The following is a 20759-nucleotide window of genomic DNA, read 5'->3' on the forward strand; positions in this document are numbered from 1 at the left end:
TAATTTCATTTTTTTGCATGTATCTGTCCATTTTTCCCAACACCATTTATTGAAGAGACTGTCTTGACTCCATTGTATGCTCTTGCCTCCTTTGTCATATATTAATTGAGCATAATGGCTTGGGTCAATCTCTGGGTTCTCTGTTGTGTTCCATTGGTCTATATGTCTGTTCTTGTGACAGTACCAGGCAGTTTTGAGAACAGTGGCTTTATAGTGTAGCTTGATTTCTGGTATTGTGATCCCTCTAACTTTGTCCTTTCTCAAGATTGCTGCAGCTATTCAGGGTGTTTTTGTTATTCCAGATGAATTTTTGGAGAGTTTGTTCTAGGTCTTTGAAGTATGACGTTGGTATTTTAATAGGGATTGCATTGAATCTATAGATTGCTTTGGGTAGTATGGACATTTTAACGATGTTGATTCTACCAATCCATGAGCATGATATATTCTTCCATTTATGTCTTCCTCTATCCCTTTTTTCAGTGTCCAGTAATTTTCTGAGTACAGGTCCTTTATCTCCTTGGTTAAGTTTATTCCTAGGTACCTTAATTTTTTGTTGCAATGGTAAATGGGATTTTTTTTTTTAGTTTCTCTTTCTGTGAGTTCATTATTGGTGTATAAAAAAGCCATAGATTTCTGGGTGTTAATTTTGTATCCTGCTACATTGCTGAATTCATTTATTAGTTCTAGTAGTATTTTGATGGAGTCTTTAGGGTTTTCTATGCACAATATCATGTCACCTGCGAATAATGACAGTTTTATTCCTTTCTTCCAATTTGGATGCCTTTCATTTCTTCTTGTCTGATTGCTATGGCTAGCACTTCCAGTACTATATCGAACAGGAGTGGTGAAAGTGGGAATCCCTGTCTTATTCCTATTCTTAAGGGAAATGGTTTTAGTTTTTTTTTTTTTAATTAAATCTTTACTGTTCAGATTATTACAGTTGTTCCTCTTTTGTCCCCCCATAGCTCCCCTCCACCTGGTTCCCACCCTACCCTCAGCCCTTACCCCCCCCCCCCACCAACTGTCCTCATCCATAGGTGTACGATTTTTGTCCAGTCTCTTCCCACACCTCCCACACCCTTCCCCCCCGCCCCAAGAACAGTCAATCCACTCCCTTTCTATGCCCCTGATTCTATTATATTCACCAGTTTATTGTGTTCATCAGTTTATTTATTCACTTGATTTTTAGATTCACTTGTTGATCGATGTGTATTTGTTGTTCATAATTTGTATCTTTACCTTTTTCTTCTTCTTCCTCTTCTTAAAGAATAACATTCAGCATTTCATATAATACTGGTTTGGTGGTGATGAATTCCTTTAGCTTTTTCTTATCTGTGAAACTCTTTATCTGACCTTCAATCTGAATGATTGCTTTGCTGGGTAAAGTAATCTTGGTTGTAGGTTCTTGGTATTCATCACTTTGAATATTTCTTGCCACTCCCTTCTGGCCTGCAAAGTTTCTCTTGAGAAATCAGCTGACAGTCCTATGGGTAGTACTACCTTGTAGGTAACTGTTTTTCTCTTGCTGCTTTTAAGATTTTCTCTTTGTCTTTTGCTCTTGGCATTTTAACTATCATGTGTCTTGGTGTGGTCCCCTTTGGATTCCTTTTGTTTGGGGTTCTCTGCACTTCCTGGACTTGTAAATATATTTCTTTCACCAGGTAGGGGAAGTTTTCTGTCATTATTTTTTCAAATAGGTTTTCAATATCTTTCTCTCTTCTTCTGGCACCCCCATAATTCGGATGTTGGTACACTTGAAGTTGTCCCAGAGGCTCCTTACACTATCTTCATATTTTTGGATTCTTTTTACTTTTTGTTTTTCCGGTTGGGTGTTTTTTGCTTCTTCATATTTCAAATCTTTTATTTGATTCTTGTGATTCTGTAGTCTGCTGTTGGAACTCTGCATAATATCCTTTATTTCAGTCAGTGTATGCTTAATTTCTAGTTGGTCCTTTTTTGCTGGGAGCCGGTCCATGCTTGCTGTTTCAAGGGACCTGGCATATGTGGCATGCTGTTCTTGATATGTTTGCTCGCCTTCTTGGCACCATGTGTTTTAACCAAGGTCTCTGAGGAAGGTTGTTTCCCCAGGCAGGGATTTTCCCCTGAAGTTAGGGAGGGAATAAAACCTCTTAACTAAGTGCCAGGCGGGTAATTAATCACTTTAACTATGAACAGTCATGCTTAAGCTCCATAATCTTTTACTCCCTGGAATGGAGATAAGAAACGCCCTAACCTTTGTAATAGAGATTGATAGGATTGAATCAACTGGTATAAATACAGATGTAACAAGACAGCAACACACAGAACTTAGGAGACAGAGAGACAGAACCTAGGCACAGAACCTACACAGAATGTTCTCTAGGGACAGAAGAACTTCGCTGGAGAAAACATGGCAAAAGATCCTGGACAGAAACTGGCCTCAGAACCTAGAGACAGAACCTAGCGAGAGAACATGGCAAAAGATCCTGGACTGAACCTGACTACAGAAATTAGCAAGAGAACCTGACTAGAACCTGGTGACTGGACCTGGCTGGAGAACCTGGACCGAACCTGGCTGGAGAACCTAGCAAGGGAACATGGCTACAGAGCTTGGCTGGAGAACCTGGAGAACCTAGCAAGAGAACATGGACACAGAACCTGGCTGGAGACCCTAAGCAGAACCTCTCTGGAGATCGAGACCAGAACTTGGCTGGAGATCCTGGCTAGGCTGCTGATCAACTGAACGCTGTCTCCGTGTCCTTCTTCGCCGACTCCGTCCACACCTTTGGGGACCCCTGGACCCGCTGGGGTTGGACCCCAGCACTTTTTCATACCCTCGAGGGTCTCACTAGATTTCTTGAGGGTCTCACCAAATTCATCGGTGGTTTCTAGAAAATTCTTGAAAAACCTTATAAGTGTGGTTTTGAACTCTATATCCAGTAGTTTGCATTCCTCCATTTCTGTCATTTGTGACCTGTTTCTTTGTCTCTGCATTTTTTATACTTCCCTGTGTTGATAGAGTGGCTTTCTGTGCTAGGTGTCCTATAGAGCCTAGTGGTTCAGTCTCCCCAATTACCTGAGGTGGACACCCTTGGTGCACCCCTTTGTGGGCTTTGTGCACAGTCTTGTTGTAGTTAAGCCTTGATTGTTGTTGGTATTACTGGGAGGAATTGACCTCCAGGCCAATTGGCTGTGAAAATCAGCTGTGTCTACAGTGGGAGAACTTCTGTGCTGGAGACACCCTTATGGGGCAAGACTTGCTTCAGTGGGGCTTTGGTGCTCACTGAGTCTGCCCCCTGAGTGTGTCCCTTATGGGTCTGAGGAGTTGTTATCTGGATGGTCCCACTCTGACCACTGGGTACACTGGCTCTTGGATTTAAGGAGGTGCTAATTTAGCCTCTTCCTGAGGCTACCTAGCAGGAGCTACTGAGAGATCTGCAGATTCATCTTCGTTGTTTGGGGTTTGGAGGTGCCCAGATGAGGCCCAGCTGTGAAGCAGTGCAAGCAGCTGTGGGGCCTTGTGCCTTCATTTGTAAGTTCTGGGTCTCTCTGACCCAGCTGCAGATTGTTAGGTAATTTTCAGATTGCAAAGGGCCAGGCCATTCATATACAAAAGCCTCTGCGCACAGCTTGGGTGGGGCGGGGTCTCGGGATCAACAGGGCGGAGCAAGCAGCTATGGTTACTCCTCAGTCCTACCCTAAGAGGCCCCGAGTCTCAGTGTGCGGGTAATCGCTGCAAGCACCTCTGAGAGAAAGCCGCCCTCGAGTTATGACCGATGCCAGACAGTCCAGTTTCTCCCTGTATGAGTCTGGGTCCCCAGAGACTCGCCCGGAACTGGAGTCCAGGGCCGTGGGCAGCTTGTGCCTCTCTCCCGATTGAAAAAGACAACCGTGTCCTCAGTTGCCAGCCCTTTCTGCGTGCGCCTTCGTACCTCTGCACTTTACCTCCGCACCTCCTCTGAGTCTCAGTGTGCTTTTCTTTTTCCTTCTAGGTGTAGAATTTCCACTCAGCCAGCCTTCCTGTGGTTCTGGATGATGTCTGTTTTGTCTTTTAGTTGTGTTTTTGAAGTGGTTGTGCTAGGCAGCAATTTCCGGTGTTTACCTATGCCGCCATCTTGGTTTCTCAATGGTTTTAGTTTTTGTCCATTGAGTTGATGTTGGCTGTAGGTTTGTAATATAAGGCTTTTATTATGTTTAGGTATGATTCCTCTATTCCCACTTTGCTGAGAGTCTTTATCAGGAAAAGGTGTTGGATTTTTTCAAATGCCTTTTCTGCATCAATTGATAGGATTGTTTGATTTTTATCTCTTAATTTGTTTATGTGATGTATCACATTTATTGATTTGCGGATATAGTACCTGCCTTGCATCTGTGGAATATATCCCACTTGGTCATGGTGTGTGATCTTTCTAATGTAATGCTAGATCCGATTTGCCAGAATTTCGTTGAGCATTTTAGCATCTATGTTCATCAGGGATATTGGCCTATAATTCTCTTTCTTTGTAGTGTCTTTATCTGGTTTTGGGATTAGGTTAATGCTGGCTTCGTAGAAAGAGCTAGGAAGTGTGCCTTCCTTTTGAATTTTTTGTAATAGTCTGAGACGGATAGGTTTTAGTTCTTTGAATGTTTGGTATAATTCCCCTTTGAAGCTGTCTGGCCCCGGGCTTTTGTTTGCTCAGAGTTTTTTGATGACTGCTTCAATTTCCTCCTTAGTTATTGGCCTGTTGAGATTTTTTGATTCTTCTTGATTAAGTTTTGGAAGGTCATATTTTTCTAGGAATATGTCCATTTCCTGTAGGTTGTTTAGTTTGTTTGAATAGAGTTGTTCATAGTATTTTTTTTTATAATCTTTTATATTTCTGTGGGGTCTTTTGTTTATTTCACCTCTTTCATTTCTGATTTTGTTTATTTGGGTCCCTCTCTCTTTGTTTCCTTGTTGAGACTGGCTAGAGGTTCATCTATATTGTTTATCCTTTCAAAGAACCAGCTCTTGGTTTCATTGATCTTTTGAATTGTTTTTTTGGTCTCTATGTCATTTATTTCTGCTCTGATCTTTATTATCTTCTTCCTTCTGCTCATGCTGGGCCTCTCGTTCTCTTTCTAAATCTTTAAGTTGTAGAGTTAGATGATTTATTACCATTTTTTGTTTTTGTTTTTTGAAGTAGGCCTGTAGAGCTATGAACTTCCCTCTCAGGTTTGCTTTCACTGTGTTTCATAGATTTTGGATTGTGTTTTCATTGTCATTAGTTTCCAGGATTTTTAAAATTTATTCTTTGATCTCTTTGGTAACCCAATCATTGTTTAATGGCATGCTATTCAGCCTTTAAGTGTTTGCATTTTTTATTGTTTTTATTGTAGTTGATTTCCAATATTATGCCATTGTTTTCTGAGAAGATGCTTGACATGATATTTTTTTTAGATTTACACTTATTAAGCAAATGTTTAATAAACTGATGTATATCAAATAAAAAATACACAGATGCATCATGAAATAGTATACTCATGGTGATTATAGATTTAAAAAAATTTTTTTTAATTGATTTCAGAGAAGAAAGGAGAGAATGAGAGGGATAGAAACATCAATGAGAGAGAATCATCTGTCGGCTGCCTCCTGCACACCCCCTACTGGAGATTGAGCTCACAATCCGGGGATGTGCCCTGACTGGGAATCAAACCTTGAACTCCTGGTTCATAGGTTGATGCTCAACCACTGAGTCACACCGGCTAGGTGTGATTACAAATTTAAAATTCAGTTTCCCTTTAAAAGATCAGGACATCTGGAATGTTTAACCCACTAAATTATCTCAAGAAACAAAACAAAAGAAGACATTTTGAAAAGGAAAATGATAATTTCAAAATACAAAGTGACTCTTCCCCTCACTTCAAAAACAAAATTTTTCTAAAATGTCAAGTAGAAAGGGTAAATACATACAAAAAACACCTCACATTTAACTAAACAAACTTGAAAAAATCTTTAATTATATAGAGAATTAAAATGAATCCAAGCAGATATTTTAAAATTACACCCATTTCACCCTTTTTCTTCTTTATTAATATATTTTCCAATATATATTCAAAAGAAATAATGCTTTCAAGATACGTAACATATAAAGCAAAGCAAGATCATTTATTATCAGTAATTTCCCTTAAAAAGGGAGAGGGGGGACAGAGGAGCAATGACAGCCATGAAGTGAAGAATAATCATGTTCTCAAAGCAGAAAGTGTGTGTATAATAGCAGGCTGCCTAATTAATTCTGACAGGAGCAAAACCAGGATGAGGCAGGAGATAACAGGTGGGACTAAATAAACTACACTCCTAAGATTATTTACCTTATCTTCAGGTTTTCTTTTGACTTCTTACAAACTATAAAGAAGTAATAAAAGACTGCTTGGGTTAATAAAAAATAAAATGGAAAAATGTATCACTATGTTCCACTAATGTTTTACTTATAAAATGAGAAGAGCTCTGGCTGGTGTGGCTCAGTTAGTTGAGCATCGTCCCATGCATGAAAGGTCTCTAGAGGTTCAGCTCCTGGTCAGGGCACATGCTCGGGCTGCTAGCCCGATCCCCAGTAGGGGTCATGTGGGAGGCAGCGACTGATGCTTCTTTCTCACACATCCATGTTTCTCTCTCTCCCTCTTCCTAAAATCAACAAGAAAACATTTTTTTTTAAAAGAGAAGAAACGTAGGGAAATCTACTTCACCTCAAATGATTTAAAGGTAATCATAGTTTAAACCAATCTTTTAACTATAATAGTAATATTCCATGTAAAAGAATGGTCTGAGAATGATTTACTGATGTACTAAACTTCAGTAATTTTTTTAAATCCTTACCTGAGGACATGCTTAGAGAGAGGAAAGGAGAGAAACATCAATTGGTTGCCTTCTGCACTTGCCCCAACTGGGGACTGAACCCACAACCCAGGCATGTGCCCTAACAAGGAATTTAACTGGCACAGGATATCATTCAATCAACCTAGCCACCTCACCGGGCCTTCACTTATAAGTTATTATTATTTTTTAAATATATTTTTATTGATTTCCGAGAGGAAGGGAGAGGGAGAGAGAAAAACATCAATGATGAGAGAAAATCATTGATCGGCTGCCTCCTGCATGCCCCCTATTGGGGATCGAGCCCACAACCTGGGCATGTGCCCTTGACTGGAATCGAACCTGGGATCCTTCAGTCTGCAGGCCACTCTCTCCACTGAGCCAAACCAGGGAGGGCACTTATAAGTTATATTTTAAGAGACATTTCCTCTTTAATCATCCAAAATCTCATGCAAAAAGATGAAGTCTCACCCATAGTACAGATGTATGCCATTACAAACTGGGAACATAGTCTAACTTGCTCCTCTATGAATGTATTATAGACACACTAATAAATATCAATGAATTGATTAAATATTACATCTGATCTTCCACATAAATTGAAGTAGAAGGGGAGGCAATGGATCAAAGTACTTAAAATAAAACAATTATTTTTCTAGCGATTCCTTACATTCCATTTTCAACTTTTTGCTCTAATTTACACTGGACACGTTACCATTTTCTATGAAACAAAGTTTCCAGTTAAGAAACTAGTCAACAGTGAGATGAGAAGCACCAGGAAAAAAGCCAACCTGCTGAGGAGGATAACAGGGGAAAGACAGAGGAGGGTTGGTCCTTTGTGATATAGGACCTTTAGCCACTATAGTGATTCTGGAACCATCTACCTCCAGACTTCTTGTCATGAGGGATAATTAAATGTCTGGTTTTTATACAAAGGAAGGAAGAGAGGGAGGGAAGGAGGAAGGGAAGGTAGGAAGAAGCTGGTCATAAACTTTTATATAGGACTCATAAAAAATTATTTTTTCTTGGAACAAAAATGGTTAAAAATTTGGGTTTTTAAAAGAGACTTGTATAAATACAAAGCTACGAAGATACACAAAGCTGAAGTGTCTGGAATCATTTTGGTCCCTGAAGTCTTCAGCAAGATCACAAAGTGCTCAAAAATTTTTTGACCTTTTCAACCAGACTGTTGTGTTTGTCTTTAAAGTCTTTATTAACATCCAGTATTAAGATAGGCACTTCTTGTAGATAATCAAAGTTGGTTTTCAGTGTTCTGTGCAGGAGCTAGCTTTCATGCTCATAGTGAAGCTTCTCTAAATATTCTATTGGAATGCCTTGTTCCTCATTTCTTCCCCGTATATGTATTCTACTCAAGCATTTCTCTGGACTAGCTCGAAGATAAATGATTCCATCCAGTTCAAGGCTTTGGCCAAATTGGTTATTCTTCCAGTCATGCCAGTCCTGATAAATTGTCCACTCTGTTTCATTCATATATTCAGATTCATACAAACTAGATGCGAAAATATACCTGTCACTATACACAGATCGTTCAAAAAATAATACAGGTTTCTCCGCATCTTTGAGCTTGCCATTGAGAGAGGCAAGCTGAGCTCATATGCGACTGGAGCAGGCATATGACTGGAAGGTAAAAGACCATTGCTCAGGTTTCTCATATATCATCTGAAGTACATTTCCCACCATTTTTCTGAGATGTCATCAATTCCTGAAATTCATCTTGAGTAATTTGAACATTGCACCTTCTGGCAACAGGTTCAGGAACCACTTCCCAATCCTCGCAGACTTGTTTAAGGATATTCACAAATGTTGACTTCCCTGCAGTGATGTTCCTTTCGATGGAAATTTTCTTTATGTGGGTTCCCTCAGAGGTGGTCACGGGAGACGGGCAGCTCCTCTTGGGGTGGCCATGCCTCAATGGCGGGCAGCCCAAGCGCATTGGGCAGGTGGCTGGGAAGTGGACACAGGTGCTCACGCTGCAGGCTGGACTCCAGCTCCTCACTGGCTCTCCCGCCAGCGGGTCTCCAATTTGATTTTGGTGTGCAGAGGTGGACCAGCGGTGGGGCCCTGATTTCAATCTTCTTGAATTTGAAGAGACTTTGCCTTTGACTCAATATGTGGTCTATCTTTGAAAATATCTCATGTGCACTTGAGAAAAATGTATATTCTGTAGCTTTGGGGTGAAATGTTCTGAAGATGTCAACTAAGTCCATCTGATCTAGTGAATCATTTAGGATTTCTGTTTCTTTGCTGATTTTTTGTCTAGAGGATTTATCCAGTGTTGTCAGGGAGGTATTAAAGTTTCCTACTATGATTGTATTGCTGTCGATCTCTCCCTTGATATCTTCCAGAAGATGTTTTTTATGTATTAGGGTGCTCCTGCATTGGGTGCATATATGTTTACCAGAGTTATATCCTCTTGTTGTATCAATCCCTTTAGTTTTATGAAATGGCATTCTTTATCTCTTGTTATGGTCTTCTCTTTGAGGTCTATTTTGTCAGATATAAGTATTGCCTGCCACCCTTGCTTTTTTTTTTTTTTTCATTTCCATTTGCCTGAAATATAGTTTTCCATCCCTTCACTTTCAGTCTGTGTGAGTCTCTTGTTCTGAGGTGGGTCTCTTGTAGACAGCATATATATGATCATGTTTTCTCATCCATTCAGCCACTTGATGCCTTTTGATTAGAGCATTTAGTCCGTTTATGTTTAAAGTTATTATTGATAGGTATTTGTTTATAGCCATTTTTATTTTTTGTGCCTGTGTTCCTTCTTTTTACAACAGTCCCTTTAGCATTTCTTGCATTGCTGGCTTGGTAACGATAAACTCCCTTAGCCTTTTTTGTGTGTGTGTGAAGCTCCTGATTTCCCCTCAATTTTGAATGATAGCCTTGCTGGATTGAGTATTCTTGTATCCAGTCCTTTGCTTTGCATCACTTTGTATACTTCCTTCCATTCCTTTTTGACCTGATATGTTTCTGTTAAGAAATCATTTGATAGTCTAATGGGAGTTCTCTTGTAGGTAACTTTCTGTCTTGCTCTTACAGCCTTTAAGATTCTCTCTTTGTCATTAATGTTTGCCATTTGTAATTACGACGTGTCTTGGTGTGGGTATTTTGGGGTTCATCTTGTTCGGGACTCTGTGCTTGTGTGACTTTTTCTTCCCCATATCAGGGAAGTTTTTTGACATTATTTCTTCAAATAGGTTTTCTAACCTTTGCTTCTCTTCTTGTCTTTCTGGCACCCTTCTTATACATATGTCGCTTCATTTCTGTTGACCCAAAGCTCCTTCAGGATCTCCTCCTGTCTTTTCATTTTTTTTCTCCAATTGTGGTTCAGTTTGGGTGTGTTTTGCTTCCCTGCCTTCTAATTTGCTAATTCGGTCTTCCACTTCTCCTAGTCTACTGTTGAAAGCTTCCATGGTGGTTTTTATTTATTTATTTATTTATTTTTTAATTAAATCTTTACTGTTCAGATTATTACATTTGTTCCTCTTTTTTCCCCCTATAACTCCCCTCCTCCCAGTTCCTGCCCCACCCTCCGCCCTCCCCACCCACTGTCCTCATCCATAGGTGCACGATTTTTGTCCATGGTGGTTTTTATTATAGCTATATCACTCTTTATTTCTCGCCAATTCTTACATAGGTTGTTGATTTTGTCATACATCTGGTTTATGAATTGTATGACCCTTAGTTTGAATTCTTTTTCTGACATAGTGCATACCTCCATTTCATTTAGTTCATTTTCCGGTGATTCCTTATTGTTTCCTTTGGGTATTTGTGTGTGTGTGTGTGTGTGTGTGTGTGTGTGTGTGTGTGTCCCCATTTTTGCTCTTTCTGGCTCTGGGCTATCTGCTTGGTGTCTGAGGGGTTGAGACTCCTCACAGTCCAATGGTGCTGGACTCGCTAGCCCCAGGGGCTGGGTTTGCCTTGAGTTTCACACCTTTATTATCTCTGCTCTGAGTTGTATCCCCTTCTCCTACAATTCTGGTCCCTCAATTGCCCGTTACTTGAGTTTGGTGGGCGACTCCCTGTGAGGGCCCAGAGCCCTCTGGCATGTAGTTTGCCATGCTGCTCCAGCCCCTAAGGCGGGATGGTGCCCTACGTCCCTCTGGCAGTGCACTTACAGCATGGACCTGTGACCTGTGGTTTGGCACACCAGCTCGCGCACCAGCAGCTCTGACTTGGGCTGTGGTTAGGGTGTGCATCAGGTGACAGATCTGTCTGTGCTGGGGCAGTGTGTGCACAAGTCAAAGGCTCTGTCTGTGCTGGTGGCAGAGCACCCACTGGCTCAAGGCTCTGTCTCTGCCAGGTGCATAGCACACACTGGGCAGCAGGTCTATCTTTGTAGGAGCAGGGTGTGCCCAGCCAAAGGGTTTGTCTGTGCTGGTGGTGGAGCACACTCTGTTTTTGTCGAGGTGCGCGGTGCTCGCCCAGCGAGGGCTCTGTCTGCCAGCAGAGCATGCTCAGTCTATGCTAGGGGCTGGGTGCTTTCCCTGCGAGGGCTCTGCCTAAGTTAGGAGCTCAGTATCCTACTTTTGTCTTTTAACCTTTATACTAGCTTTATCATTGGTTGAACCACTGCTATGACTATGTGTTTGCCATTGTCAGTGAGAATTTTTTCTTTTGCTCTATTTCCTTATTCATATTTTTAGTCTTTTTTCTTAAAGAAGTCCCTTTAACATTTCTTGTAGTACTGGGTTAGTGGTGATGAATCTTTTATTTTTTGTTTTGTTTGTTTTTTTTTTTTTTTGGTCAGAGATACTCTATCTTTCCTTTGATTCTAAATGTTAGTCTTGCTTGGTTAGAGTAATTTTGGTTGTAGTTCCTTGATTTTAATCACTTAGAATATTTTGTGGCAATCCCTTCTGGTCTGAACAGTTTCTGTTGAGAAATTAGTTGACCCTCATGGGAACTCTCTTCTAGGTAATTACTTTTCTTTTAGGATTCTCTCTTTGTCTTAAACCTTTGTCATTTTAATTACGATGAATCTTGGTACAGACTTCTATAAGTTCATCTTGTTTGGGACCCTTTATGCTTCCTGGACTTGTATGTATATTTCCTTTGCCAGTTAGGGACATTTCCTGTCATTTTTTCAAATAGGTTTTCAATCTCTCTGGCTCTCTCTCTTCTCCTTCTGGTACTCCTATAATGCGAATGTTGGTATTTTTTTTTTTTTAATCCTGATCTGAGAATATGTTTCTTACTGACTTTTGAGAAAGAGAAACATTGACCGTTTGCCTCCTGTACACGCCCTGACTGGGGATCAAACCTGCAACTTAGGTATGTGCTCTGACTGGAAATCAAACCCACAAATGTTTTGCTTTATGGGATGACACTCCAACCCATTTAGCATTTTAGTGTTTATATATATCCTGCATAAGAAATCTTTCCCTATTTCCAGCTCATAAAAATAGTGTGCTATATTCTCTTCCAGATGCTTGCATGCTTATAATGTACAGGTAATTCATTTTTTTTGTGTGTGGTAAAGGTTATTTGATAGCCCCCTTCCCCCACCCCCATATGGATATCTAATTGACCCAGCATTCTTCATGGAGTTATCTTAAATTCATTACTTTGCAAGTGCCATCATTGTCACATAAATCAAGTATCCATATATGTATGAGTCTGTTTCTGGATTGGTCCTTTCCATGAATTTATATGGCTTGTTTTCTTTGACCCTGTCTTAATCACTGTAGCTTTACAATATGCCTTGATGTATGCTATCAGATCTTCCAGTTATATCTGTTATGGTCTTGTTTGTTACTTATTTGTTATTTATATCTTGTTTGTTTATTGGCTATTTTTAACTGTTTACATTTCTATATAAATTTTAGAATCAGTTTGTTAATTTACTCTAAAAAAATTCCATTATAATATTGGTTGAAATTGCACTGAATTTGTAAATCATTTGGGGGAATTAGCATATTTTACAATATTAACCTTATCTATGAATATGACTTTTACCCCTCCATTATTTAGGTCATTTAAGATTTTCTCAACAAAGTTTCATGGCATTCTGGTTAGAAAGTTTGCATATCTTTTATTAGTGTTTCCTAGGTGATTTTTTTTGGAGTGACATTGTAAATAATATTTAAAATTTTTTTATTTGCTCAGTTTTTCTAGTATATAGAAATAAATTATTTTCTGTATAGGCTTTATGTCCACTAACATTGAAGTCACTTACTAATTTTAATAATTCATCTGTAGATTTTTTTGAAAATTTTCTATGGATAGACATCATTTCTGAATAATGAGTTTTAATACTTCTTTTCCAATCATATATGTCATTTATTATTTTTTTTGCCTGATGGGGTCCTTCAGTACAGTGTTTAATAGAAGTCATGAGTGTGGCTGTTTTAGTTCATTGCCATTTGCAGAGTGAAAGCTTTTAGCATTTAATTGAGAATGAATTTTCTGCTATTGGTTTTATATGGTATCCTTTCTCACATTAAGTTTTTCTTCGTATTTTTATTTTTCTTTGAATGGATGAATAATTGTATCTAGTGTGTTTTGTTTTGTTTTGCATTTATTAAGCTGATTATATGATTATCTTCCTTTATTCCCTTAGTGGGGTGAGTTGTTAGGATTGTAGTAAATTTGGTTGGGCTGTATTGCTCTTTATGTATTGCTGGACTTGATTTGCTGGTATTTAGAATTTTTACATTCATGATCATGAATGAGATAGACCTATAACTTTACTATCTCCCAGTGTCCTTTGTTAGGTTTTGATATCAAGGCTAGTTGATATCAAATAACAAGGTGGGACATATTTCCTTTTTTTCTATTCTTTTGGATAGAATTATAGAAGGTAAATAAATCTCAGAATAAAAAAGAAATAGAAAAAAAGGAGAGGCTGGGAGCTTCAGTCACTGGCTTGGCCAGCCTGAAAACAGCCCTCAGCCCCTCATCCAAGCTGGCCAGGCACCCCAGTGGGGACCCCCACCCTAAAGGGGGTGCAGGCAGCCTGAAAATAGCCATCAGCCCCTCATCCAAGCTGGCCAGGCACCCCAGTGAGGACCCCCACCCTGAAGGGTGTGTGACCAGCTGCGAACAGCCATCAGCCCCTCACCCAGACTGGCCAGGCACCCAAGCAGGACCCCCACCCTGATCAGGGACACCCTTCAGGGCAAACCAGCCGGCCCCCACCTGTGCACCAGGCCTCTATCCTATATAGTAAAAGGGTAACATGCAAACTGACCCTAACAGCAGAAAGACTGGGAATGACTGGCCACTATGACACGCACTGACCACCAGGGGGCAGACACTCAATGCAGGAGCTGCCCTCTGGTGGTCAGTGAGCTCCCACATGGAGGAGCTCTGCTCAGCCACAAGCCAGGCTGATAGCTGCCAGTACAGCGGTGGTGGTGGGAGCCTCTCCTACCTCCTCAGCAGTGCTAAGGATGTCCGACTGCAGCTTAGGTTTGCTCTCCACTGGCAAGTGGACATCCCCCGAGGGCTGCCGGGCTGCCAGATGTCTGATTGCCAGCTTAGGCCCAATCCCCCCCGGAGAGCAGGCCTAAGCCAGCAGGTGGACATCCCCCGAGGAGTCCCAGACTGCAAGAGGGCACAGGCCGGGCCGAGGGACCCTCTACCCCCAAGTGCACAAATTTTTTTGCACCGGGCCTCTAGTATATTATAATGTCCTTTTATTAATCTTGCTCCAATTTCTTCTCTTTTGGTGGTAGGAGGGTATTGATAAAAATCTTTTTACCCCTTCTAGTAGCTTGGTCGTTATGTATTCTTTTATGGATTGTTTACTCTAGAACAGTGATTTTCAGTCTTTTTCATCTCATGACACACATAAGCTAATTACTAAAATTCTGTAGATCCACCCCCCCCCCCAATTTTTATATTTTTTGCCTATTTGACCAAAAAAAAAAAAATAGGTATAACTTTGATTAATTCATACCGGGTGGCTATTGTAGTATTGGCTGTTTTCACTTGACAATCCAAGGGAAAAGAGGTCAGTGTATTCAGTGTTTTAAAATTTGTTGCACACTAGTTAAAAAGTGTTGCTCTAGAGGTAGTAAATTGTGTTTTTGATGTATCAAGGTTTAATGTAAATTATTTTCTTCCCAGATAACACAAGGAACTTAAAACCCTTAACTCCCTGAGGGGAGTCTGTCGTTGAGGACTGTATTAAATACCTCTACAAGTCTTCTCATCCTTGTTTTTGGTGTTTTAATCTTTGATCTAACTTAAATGAAGGCTTACTCAGGGACTTTGTTATTTGTATAGCATAGTTGGAAAAGTTGAATTTCATAATTTAGTACTAAAAGTTTATCGTGTTTATAATTATGCTAGGCACCTTTAAAGACAGATGAAAACATAAACAGGATATAGTCTTTCTTACTTGAATTAATGGATTCTTTGGGGAGGAATTTATAATTTTTGTACAACGCAATAAATTTGAAGAGATGCATAAGCAAATTACACTATAATACACAAGAGAATTGAGTTTGATTCAGTTTGTTGGTCAGGAACAATTGCTTTAGAGTAACTTCTAAAAAGAAGGAAAATTTTAATAATTCGTAAAGGGGCAGGGGAAAACATTCTACGCAGAGAGAACTATTCAGCAAAGGGATAAAGGTGTGAAGTTTTTGGACATATTTAGGCATTTTGAGGATTCAGTTTTGTAGTAATGTAATATACATTTAGGAAAGATGGACTGAAAAGTTTGGTTTGACACATTAATGAAGACTTAAAATGACAAACTATGTACATAGGATATACGAGACTCATTTTCTGAGATTTTCTTTTTATTGATGAAGGCCTGAATTTCAAATTATATTTATTTATGATAGAAAGATTTGTCTGTTTTGCTATTGCTATATTTCCAGAGCATACAGAAGAGTTGAATGAATGAATGATTTTAGATTTCATTAAGAAGGGAGAATTTTAGCAATTGTATGTTAAAGAGACTTTGCTCTACTGGGTCATATTGTTTTTGGTACTATTATATTGTTTAGGCATTATTGTTTTCACCTTACTTGGGTTGCATTCTTTGCAATGTTCTCTTTGGGCTCCTATAACTATGAGCATCTTTCTTATGGTGGTGTACCTTCATTAACAGGGCATATGTATTCACCTGTGTGAGTTGGTTCAGGTAGATCCCAGAATTCTTTGGTTTTAACTTTACATCTGTTTTTCTGAAACTTGGAATTGCTTAATTCTTTAGTCTTGATTTTAACCATTGGTAAGAATTGACTTTAGGGTTTCTGCTACTTTCCCTCATTGTATTCTTCTAGTTGTTAGATTATGTTATATAAAATTGTTTATTTAGGTACTATTTTTTCAACGTTAACTTTGCTGTTATATATTTTCTGTAGTTTTGAATAAGTTATCCTTAATTTTACACATATTTTGAAAGAACATTTTATAAGTTGAATTAATGTTAACTGCTCCTGTGTGTATTCTTTAGTGCTTCCTCTAGGGATTATAATATGCATCCTCAATTTACCATAGTCCCCCTTGAATTACTATAAAACTACTTCACATAAAGTGTAAGAGTTTACATAATGGTAATTATTGCTGCCTCTTCCCCGTTTGTGGTGGTATTGTAACCTATTTTATGTCTACGTATGTTATAAATCTAATCATAATAATTATTTTTATCTTTGCTTTAAACATCCAGTCATCTCTTAAAAGCAAAGATAAACAGGTCCCTTCATGCCCTGGTGAGAGTCCAGGGATGCCTCTTTCTGTGGTAATAGCACAGGCATTTAGGCTGCAACCCCCCCATCTTGCCAGGATACATTAGTGGCCATTTTCCTTAGTTCACTCAGAATACTGAAATTTGAATAAAATAGCAATGTTATTTTCAAATAATGTAATAAACAACCAACACTAATCCAACATTTGTGTATCTGCCCCAGCCTTTCACACCTCAGCCAGAAATAACTACCTTATATTCTCTGTTTATAGTTTTACTTTAAAGAAAGAGAATGTTGTTTTCATTTATCAATAAGACTATATAAAATAAAATAAAATTGAAATTTAAACCGAGTATAATAAACTGAAGAACCATAGAACTACGGCATTTAAATTTCATTTTGTATCAGTCTGTAAGATGAGGCACAATGTAATATCAAAAATGAAATTTTGTAATATTTTTATTTTAAAATAAAATTTAAATATATATATTTTGACCTATTGGAATAAGGTGACCATTTGTCTTTAGGATGCTGTTTTTTTAACTTTTGGGTCTTAAAATGTCATTCCTCATGAAGTAATGAACTGAATGATATTTTTATGAAAGTAATTGGTGATATGTATTGTAGAAAATAAAAAATTGGTCATGTTACATACTATGTTAGTGTACTCAGCAGTATTCAAAAGGTGCTGATAGTGTTAATTATAATTCATTTTGTAATCCATGCTTTTTGTCCTTATATTTTTATATATTCCTACAGCTAAAGCAGTTAACAGGTCATGGCACGTTTAACAAAAAGACGACAGGCGGATACAAAAGCTATCCAGCATCTTTGGGCAGCCATTGAGATTATACGGAACCAGAAGCAAATTGCCAACATTGACCGTATTACAAAGTAAGTAAATTTAAACAAAAAATATCTGTAAAATTTCATATAAGACTTTGGGATAAAAGGTCCAAAACTAACTTATTTATTATGATAACATATATTACAAAGTACTAGTCACTTTTTGCCTTGCAGGAGTATATAGTTGTTAGAAAAACAAATGCAGGAACATACACAAGCAACTTGTGTTTAGAAGTTTTATAAATAAATGTTATTATGTACTATTTGTAATAGTACTTTAGTTAACAAAATTTTAACTCTTGAAACAAGTCTTTATATGTTTTTTGTTAAAAAGGCTTTTAATTAATTACTTTTATTTAAACTATCTAAAAACTACTGTTCATTATTGATTTTAATATAGGATAAGCATGGTACCTACAGTAAATAACATCCTTTTAGTTCATAGCTCGCTAACCAAGAATGTTTAATAATTTTATTCTAATGTTTAAGAATATTATTCTATAGTTTAAAAATATAGTAAATAAATCTTAGTTAAAAGAAAGTTATTTTTCCCTCTAGTTTCCAATGCTGTTATTTATCTTCATAGACCAAGATTCAGTATAGAAAAAATCAGACTGCTTTATGAATATTCAATTTTCATGTTAAATATTAATTATAAGGGAGTCTTCAAATAGAACTTGATTTTATTATATATTTGCTTTCCTGGGTATTTTTTAAGGAACAAAGCTATTTTTTTTTTTAATGTTTAAATATTTTTTTGATGTTAGAATTTCTCTATACTTATTATCTGTAAAAAATGGAAAACATGATTTATATAAAAGCTCATATAATTGAATACTTATGTTGGCCTTTATTAATAAGCAACAAAAGTGAGTACCATATATTTTTGTCCCTTACCTGTATTCTGGTGGAGAAGATTATAAAGGTTAGCTAAGAGAGAAGCAACAGGAGAAGGTGAAAGGGATGTTATATATTGTTCTCAATCTGTATTTACTCTTTGAATATTTTAAAGTTTCCTATGTACATGTCCCTAGCTCCTATAGGCTAATGGAAGAAAAAAGGTAGGTAACACCTATATGGAAAATAAAAATAATACAAGTAGCATATAATAATTAAATTTAAATTACTTTATGTTTTTAAATAAAGCAAGTAATTTGAGACATGGTAACTAAATGCAACTTACAGTGAAATAATATTGGTATAAAAATATTTTTTAAAACATCTCAAAGAATTAAAAGTCGAAAGTATTTTCCCATGATAGGGAATTTTTTATTTAAAAAAAACATGTAGTTTATATCAAAATTATTTATAGAAAGTAGAAATGAAACACTATTCTTTGGATTTAATTTTTTAAATTAAAGTCATTTAAGGGTGACTGAACTAATTTTTCAGGCTATTCTTTCTAAACCATGGCATCTTTTTCTAAAAGCTTTAAAAGGACAGTCTCTAGGAATCTGTGGGAATCTCCCAGTGTGAAATGTACACAGTTTGGCCTTCAAGATTGCTATTAGGCTGTACCAACCTGCTGATCTGGGAGTCAGAGAATTAATCCTACAGAAGTGGATGCAGTTGTCTTTGGAGGATCATAACATCTGTGTGTACATACATATGTACGTACATATGTTAAATTATAATAAAATATACAGAGGTTGTTAACAGAATTGTACACCTCTTCTTATTTTGCATTATGCATTGTTGATAAACATTTTCTTTGCTCCTTTCTTCATCGGTACAGTCTTAGGGATGCCAAGGCTTATTTTTCTTCATGTCTTAAGGTCCATAGATCTTAAGATAAATATGAATAAATTAATTTACCTACCAAATAGTCATTGTTTTATTAGACTTATCCAAAGGTGAAAAAAACTTAAGTAAACTAGAGGGTCAGTGTTTAAGAGTGGTTCCCAGTGCTTTTTTCTGCTTCATCTCATCTGAGAGTATGCTATTTTCCTTTTTATTAGGGGGACACACTTCATAGCATGCTGTACTTTTTTTTTTAATATATAACATTAGTCACATGTGTAATTACCTCCCCGCCAGACGATCAGCCCCAGGAAGGAGCTATCTAGCTATGGCCTAGCCCTGTGGTCGGCAAACTGCGGCTCACAAGCCACATGTGGCTCTTTGGCCCCTTGAGTGTGGCTCTTCCACAAAATACCACGTGCGGGTGCGCACGTACAGTGCGATTAAAACTTCGTGGCCCATGCGCAGAAGTCGGTATTTTGTGGAAGAGCCACACTCAAGGGACCCAAGAGCCGCATGTGGCTTGCGAGCCGTGGTTTGCCGAGTCGCAGTTTGCCGACCACTGGCCTAGCCTAATACCTTGGCTTGCTCATTATCATTATACTTGCCAAGGTAAGTTAGGAAGAAACATTGGACCATGACAAGAAGTCGGGTCCTTTGCTTTAAAGCCTAATATTCCTATTCTGTATTCTAAATTTACGTACTTTTTCAGCATTAGACTAATTTTAAATCAAGTTGCTCTGCTTATTTACAGCCAATTCTGAACATACAGGTATCTTAATCTTTACAAATACCTTAAATTACTGAAGGCTGTAGTAGAGTAATAGAATGCATATGTAGTCATTATGTTTCATTCTGTATTATGATTAGTGAGTGACTCCATTATAAAAATAAAAGCTACATAACTTTAAAATGATGCATTAAAAGTTTTAGGCTTTGGGGTCATAGCTCTTCATAATATTTGGAAGCCTGGCACACCTGAAACACTGTAGTTTACTTATGTATAGTGTTTTAGTTCTTGTTTTGGTTTGGTATGACTTTTAAGTCACTTTTGATCTATAAGTTTCTTACTCATCTTTTTTGTTGTTATTGTTTTCCTTTCCAATTTATTTATTGAAGAAACCGGTTCATTTGCTATGTGGTTTCCTATAGTCTGACTTTTGCTGATTGCATCCCTGTGGTGGACTTTATCCTTTTTTCATTCCTCTGAATTTCATGGAAATTAATATTTATCTATAGAATTGGGGGTGGGATGAGTCTGCTTCGTAGGTGGAACTCTGTTTTCCTCTGAGGAGGCCATAATGCCTGTTGTTTCTCATATGTGAGGTCAGTAGCTTTGTTGCAAAGCGGCTAGAACCAGTTAATTAAGGATTGCAAAACGATGATAGTCTAAATTTTATATTTCCTTTTTTTTTTTCTTTAACCGGAATACTTCTACTTAGGACATAAACTTTCTATTACTTACTATTTGGTTCATATTGGAAAAGTAGAGTAACTGATTCTTTTCCTTTATTTACCAGTTTTCAACATTGTATCTTCTAATGGTAACCAATTAGTTTTCTTAAAGTGTTACTTGGAATTTATGCATTTGATATATTTGAATCCATTTCTGATGTAATCTTTATTGATGCTCAAAATTTCCTATCTTTGACCAGTTGGAGCCTATTCACGTTCCTGAAGTTAATTTGCTTTCC

The 20759-nt window shown here is 37.8% G+C and overlaps 1 protein-coding gene and 1 pseudogene across 9 annotated transcripts in view; one reads left to right on the forward strand and one right to left on the reverse strand.

Moving 5' to 3' along the window:
* The window catches only part of ZMYND11 (zinc finger MYND-type containing 11), a 141156-nt gene that overhangs the window by 33022 nt on the left and 87375 nt on the right, over positions 1–20759 (forward strand). For all 8 annotated transcript variants that reach the window (XM_081098370.1, XM_081098367.1, XM_081098373.1 and 5 more), the window contains exon 2: positions 17239–17373. In XM_081098370.1, coding sequence (XP_080954496.1) covers positions 17258–17373 — 116 coding nt within the window. In that variant the 5' untranslated portion in view covers positions 17239–17257. The remainder of the gene's footprint in view (positions 1–17238; positions 17374–20759) is intronic.
* On the reverse strand, positions 7958–8765 carry LOC308529682 (deoxycytidine kinase-like; annotated as a pseudogene). The gene has a single exon. The product of its transcript is annotated as a deoxycytidine kinase-like (transcript).

Source organism: Myotis nattereri (genome assembly GCF_964212035.1).
Source record: "Myotis nattereri genome assembly, chromosome: 1".
Taxonomy (NCBI): domain Eukaryota; kingdom Metazoa; phylum Chordata; class Mammalia; order Chiroptera; family Vespertilionidae; genus Myotis; species Myotis nattereri.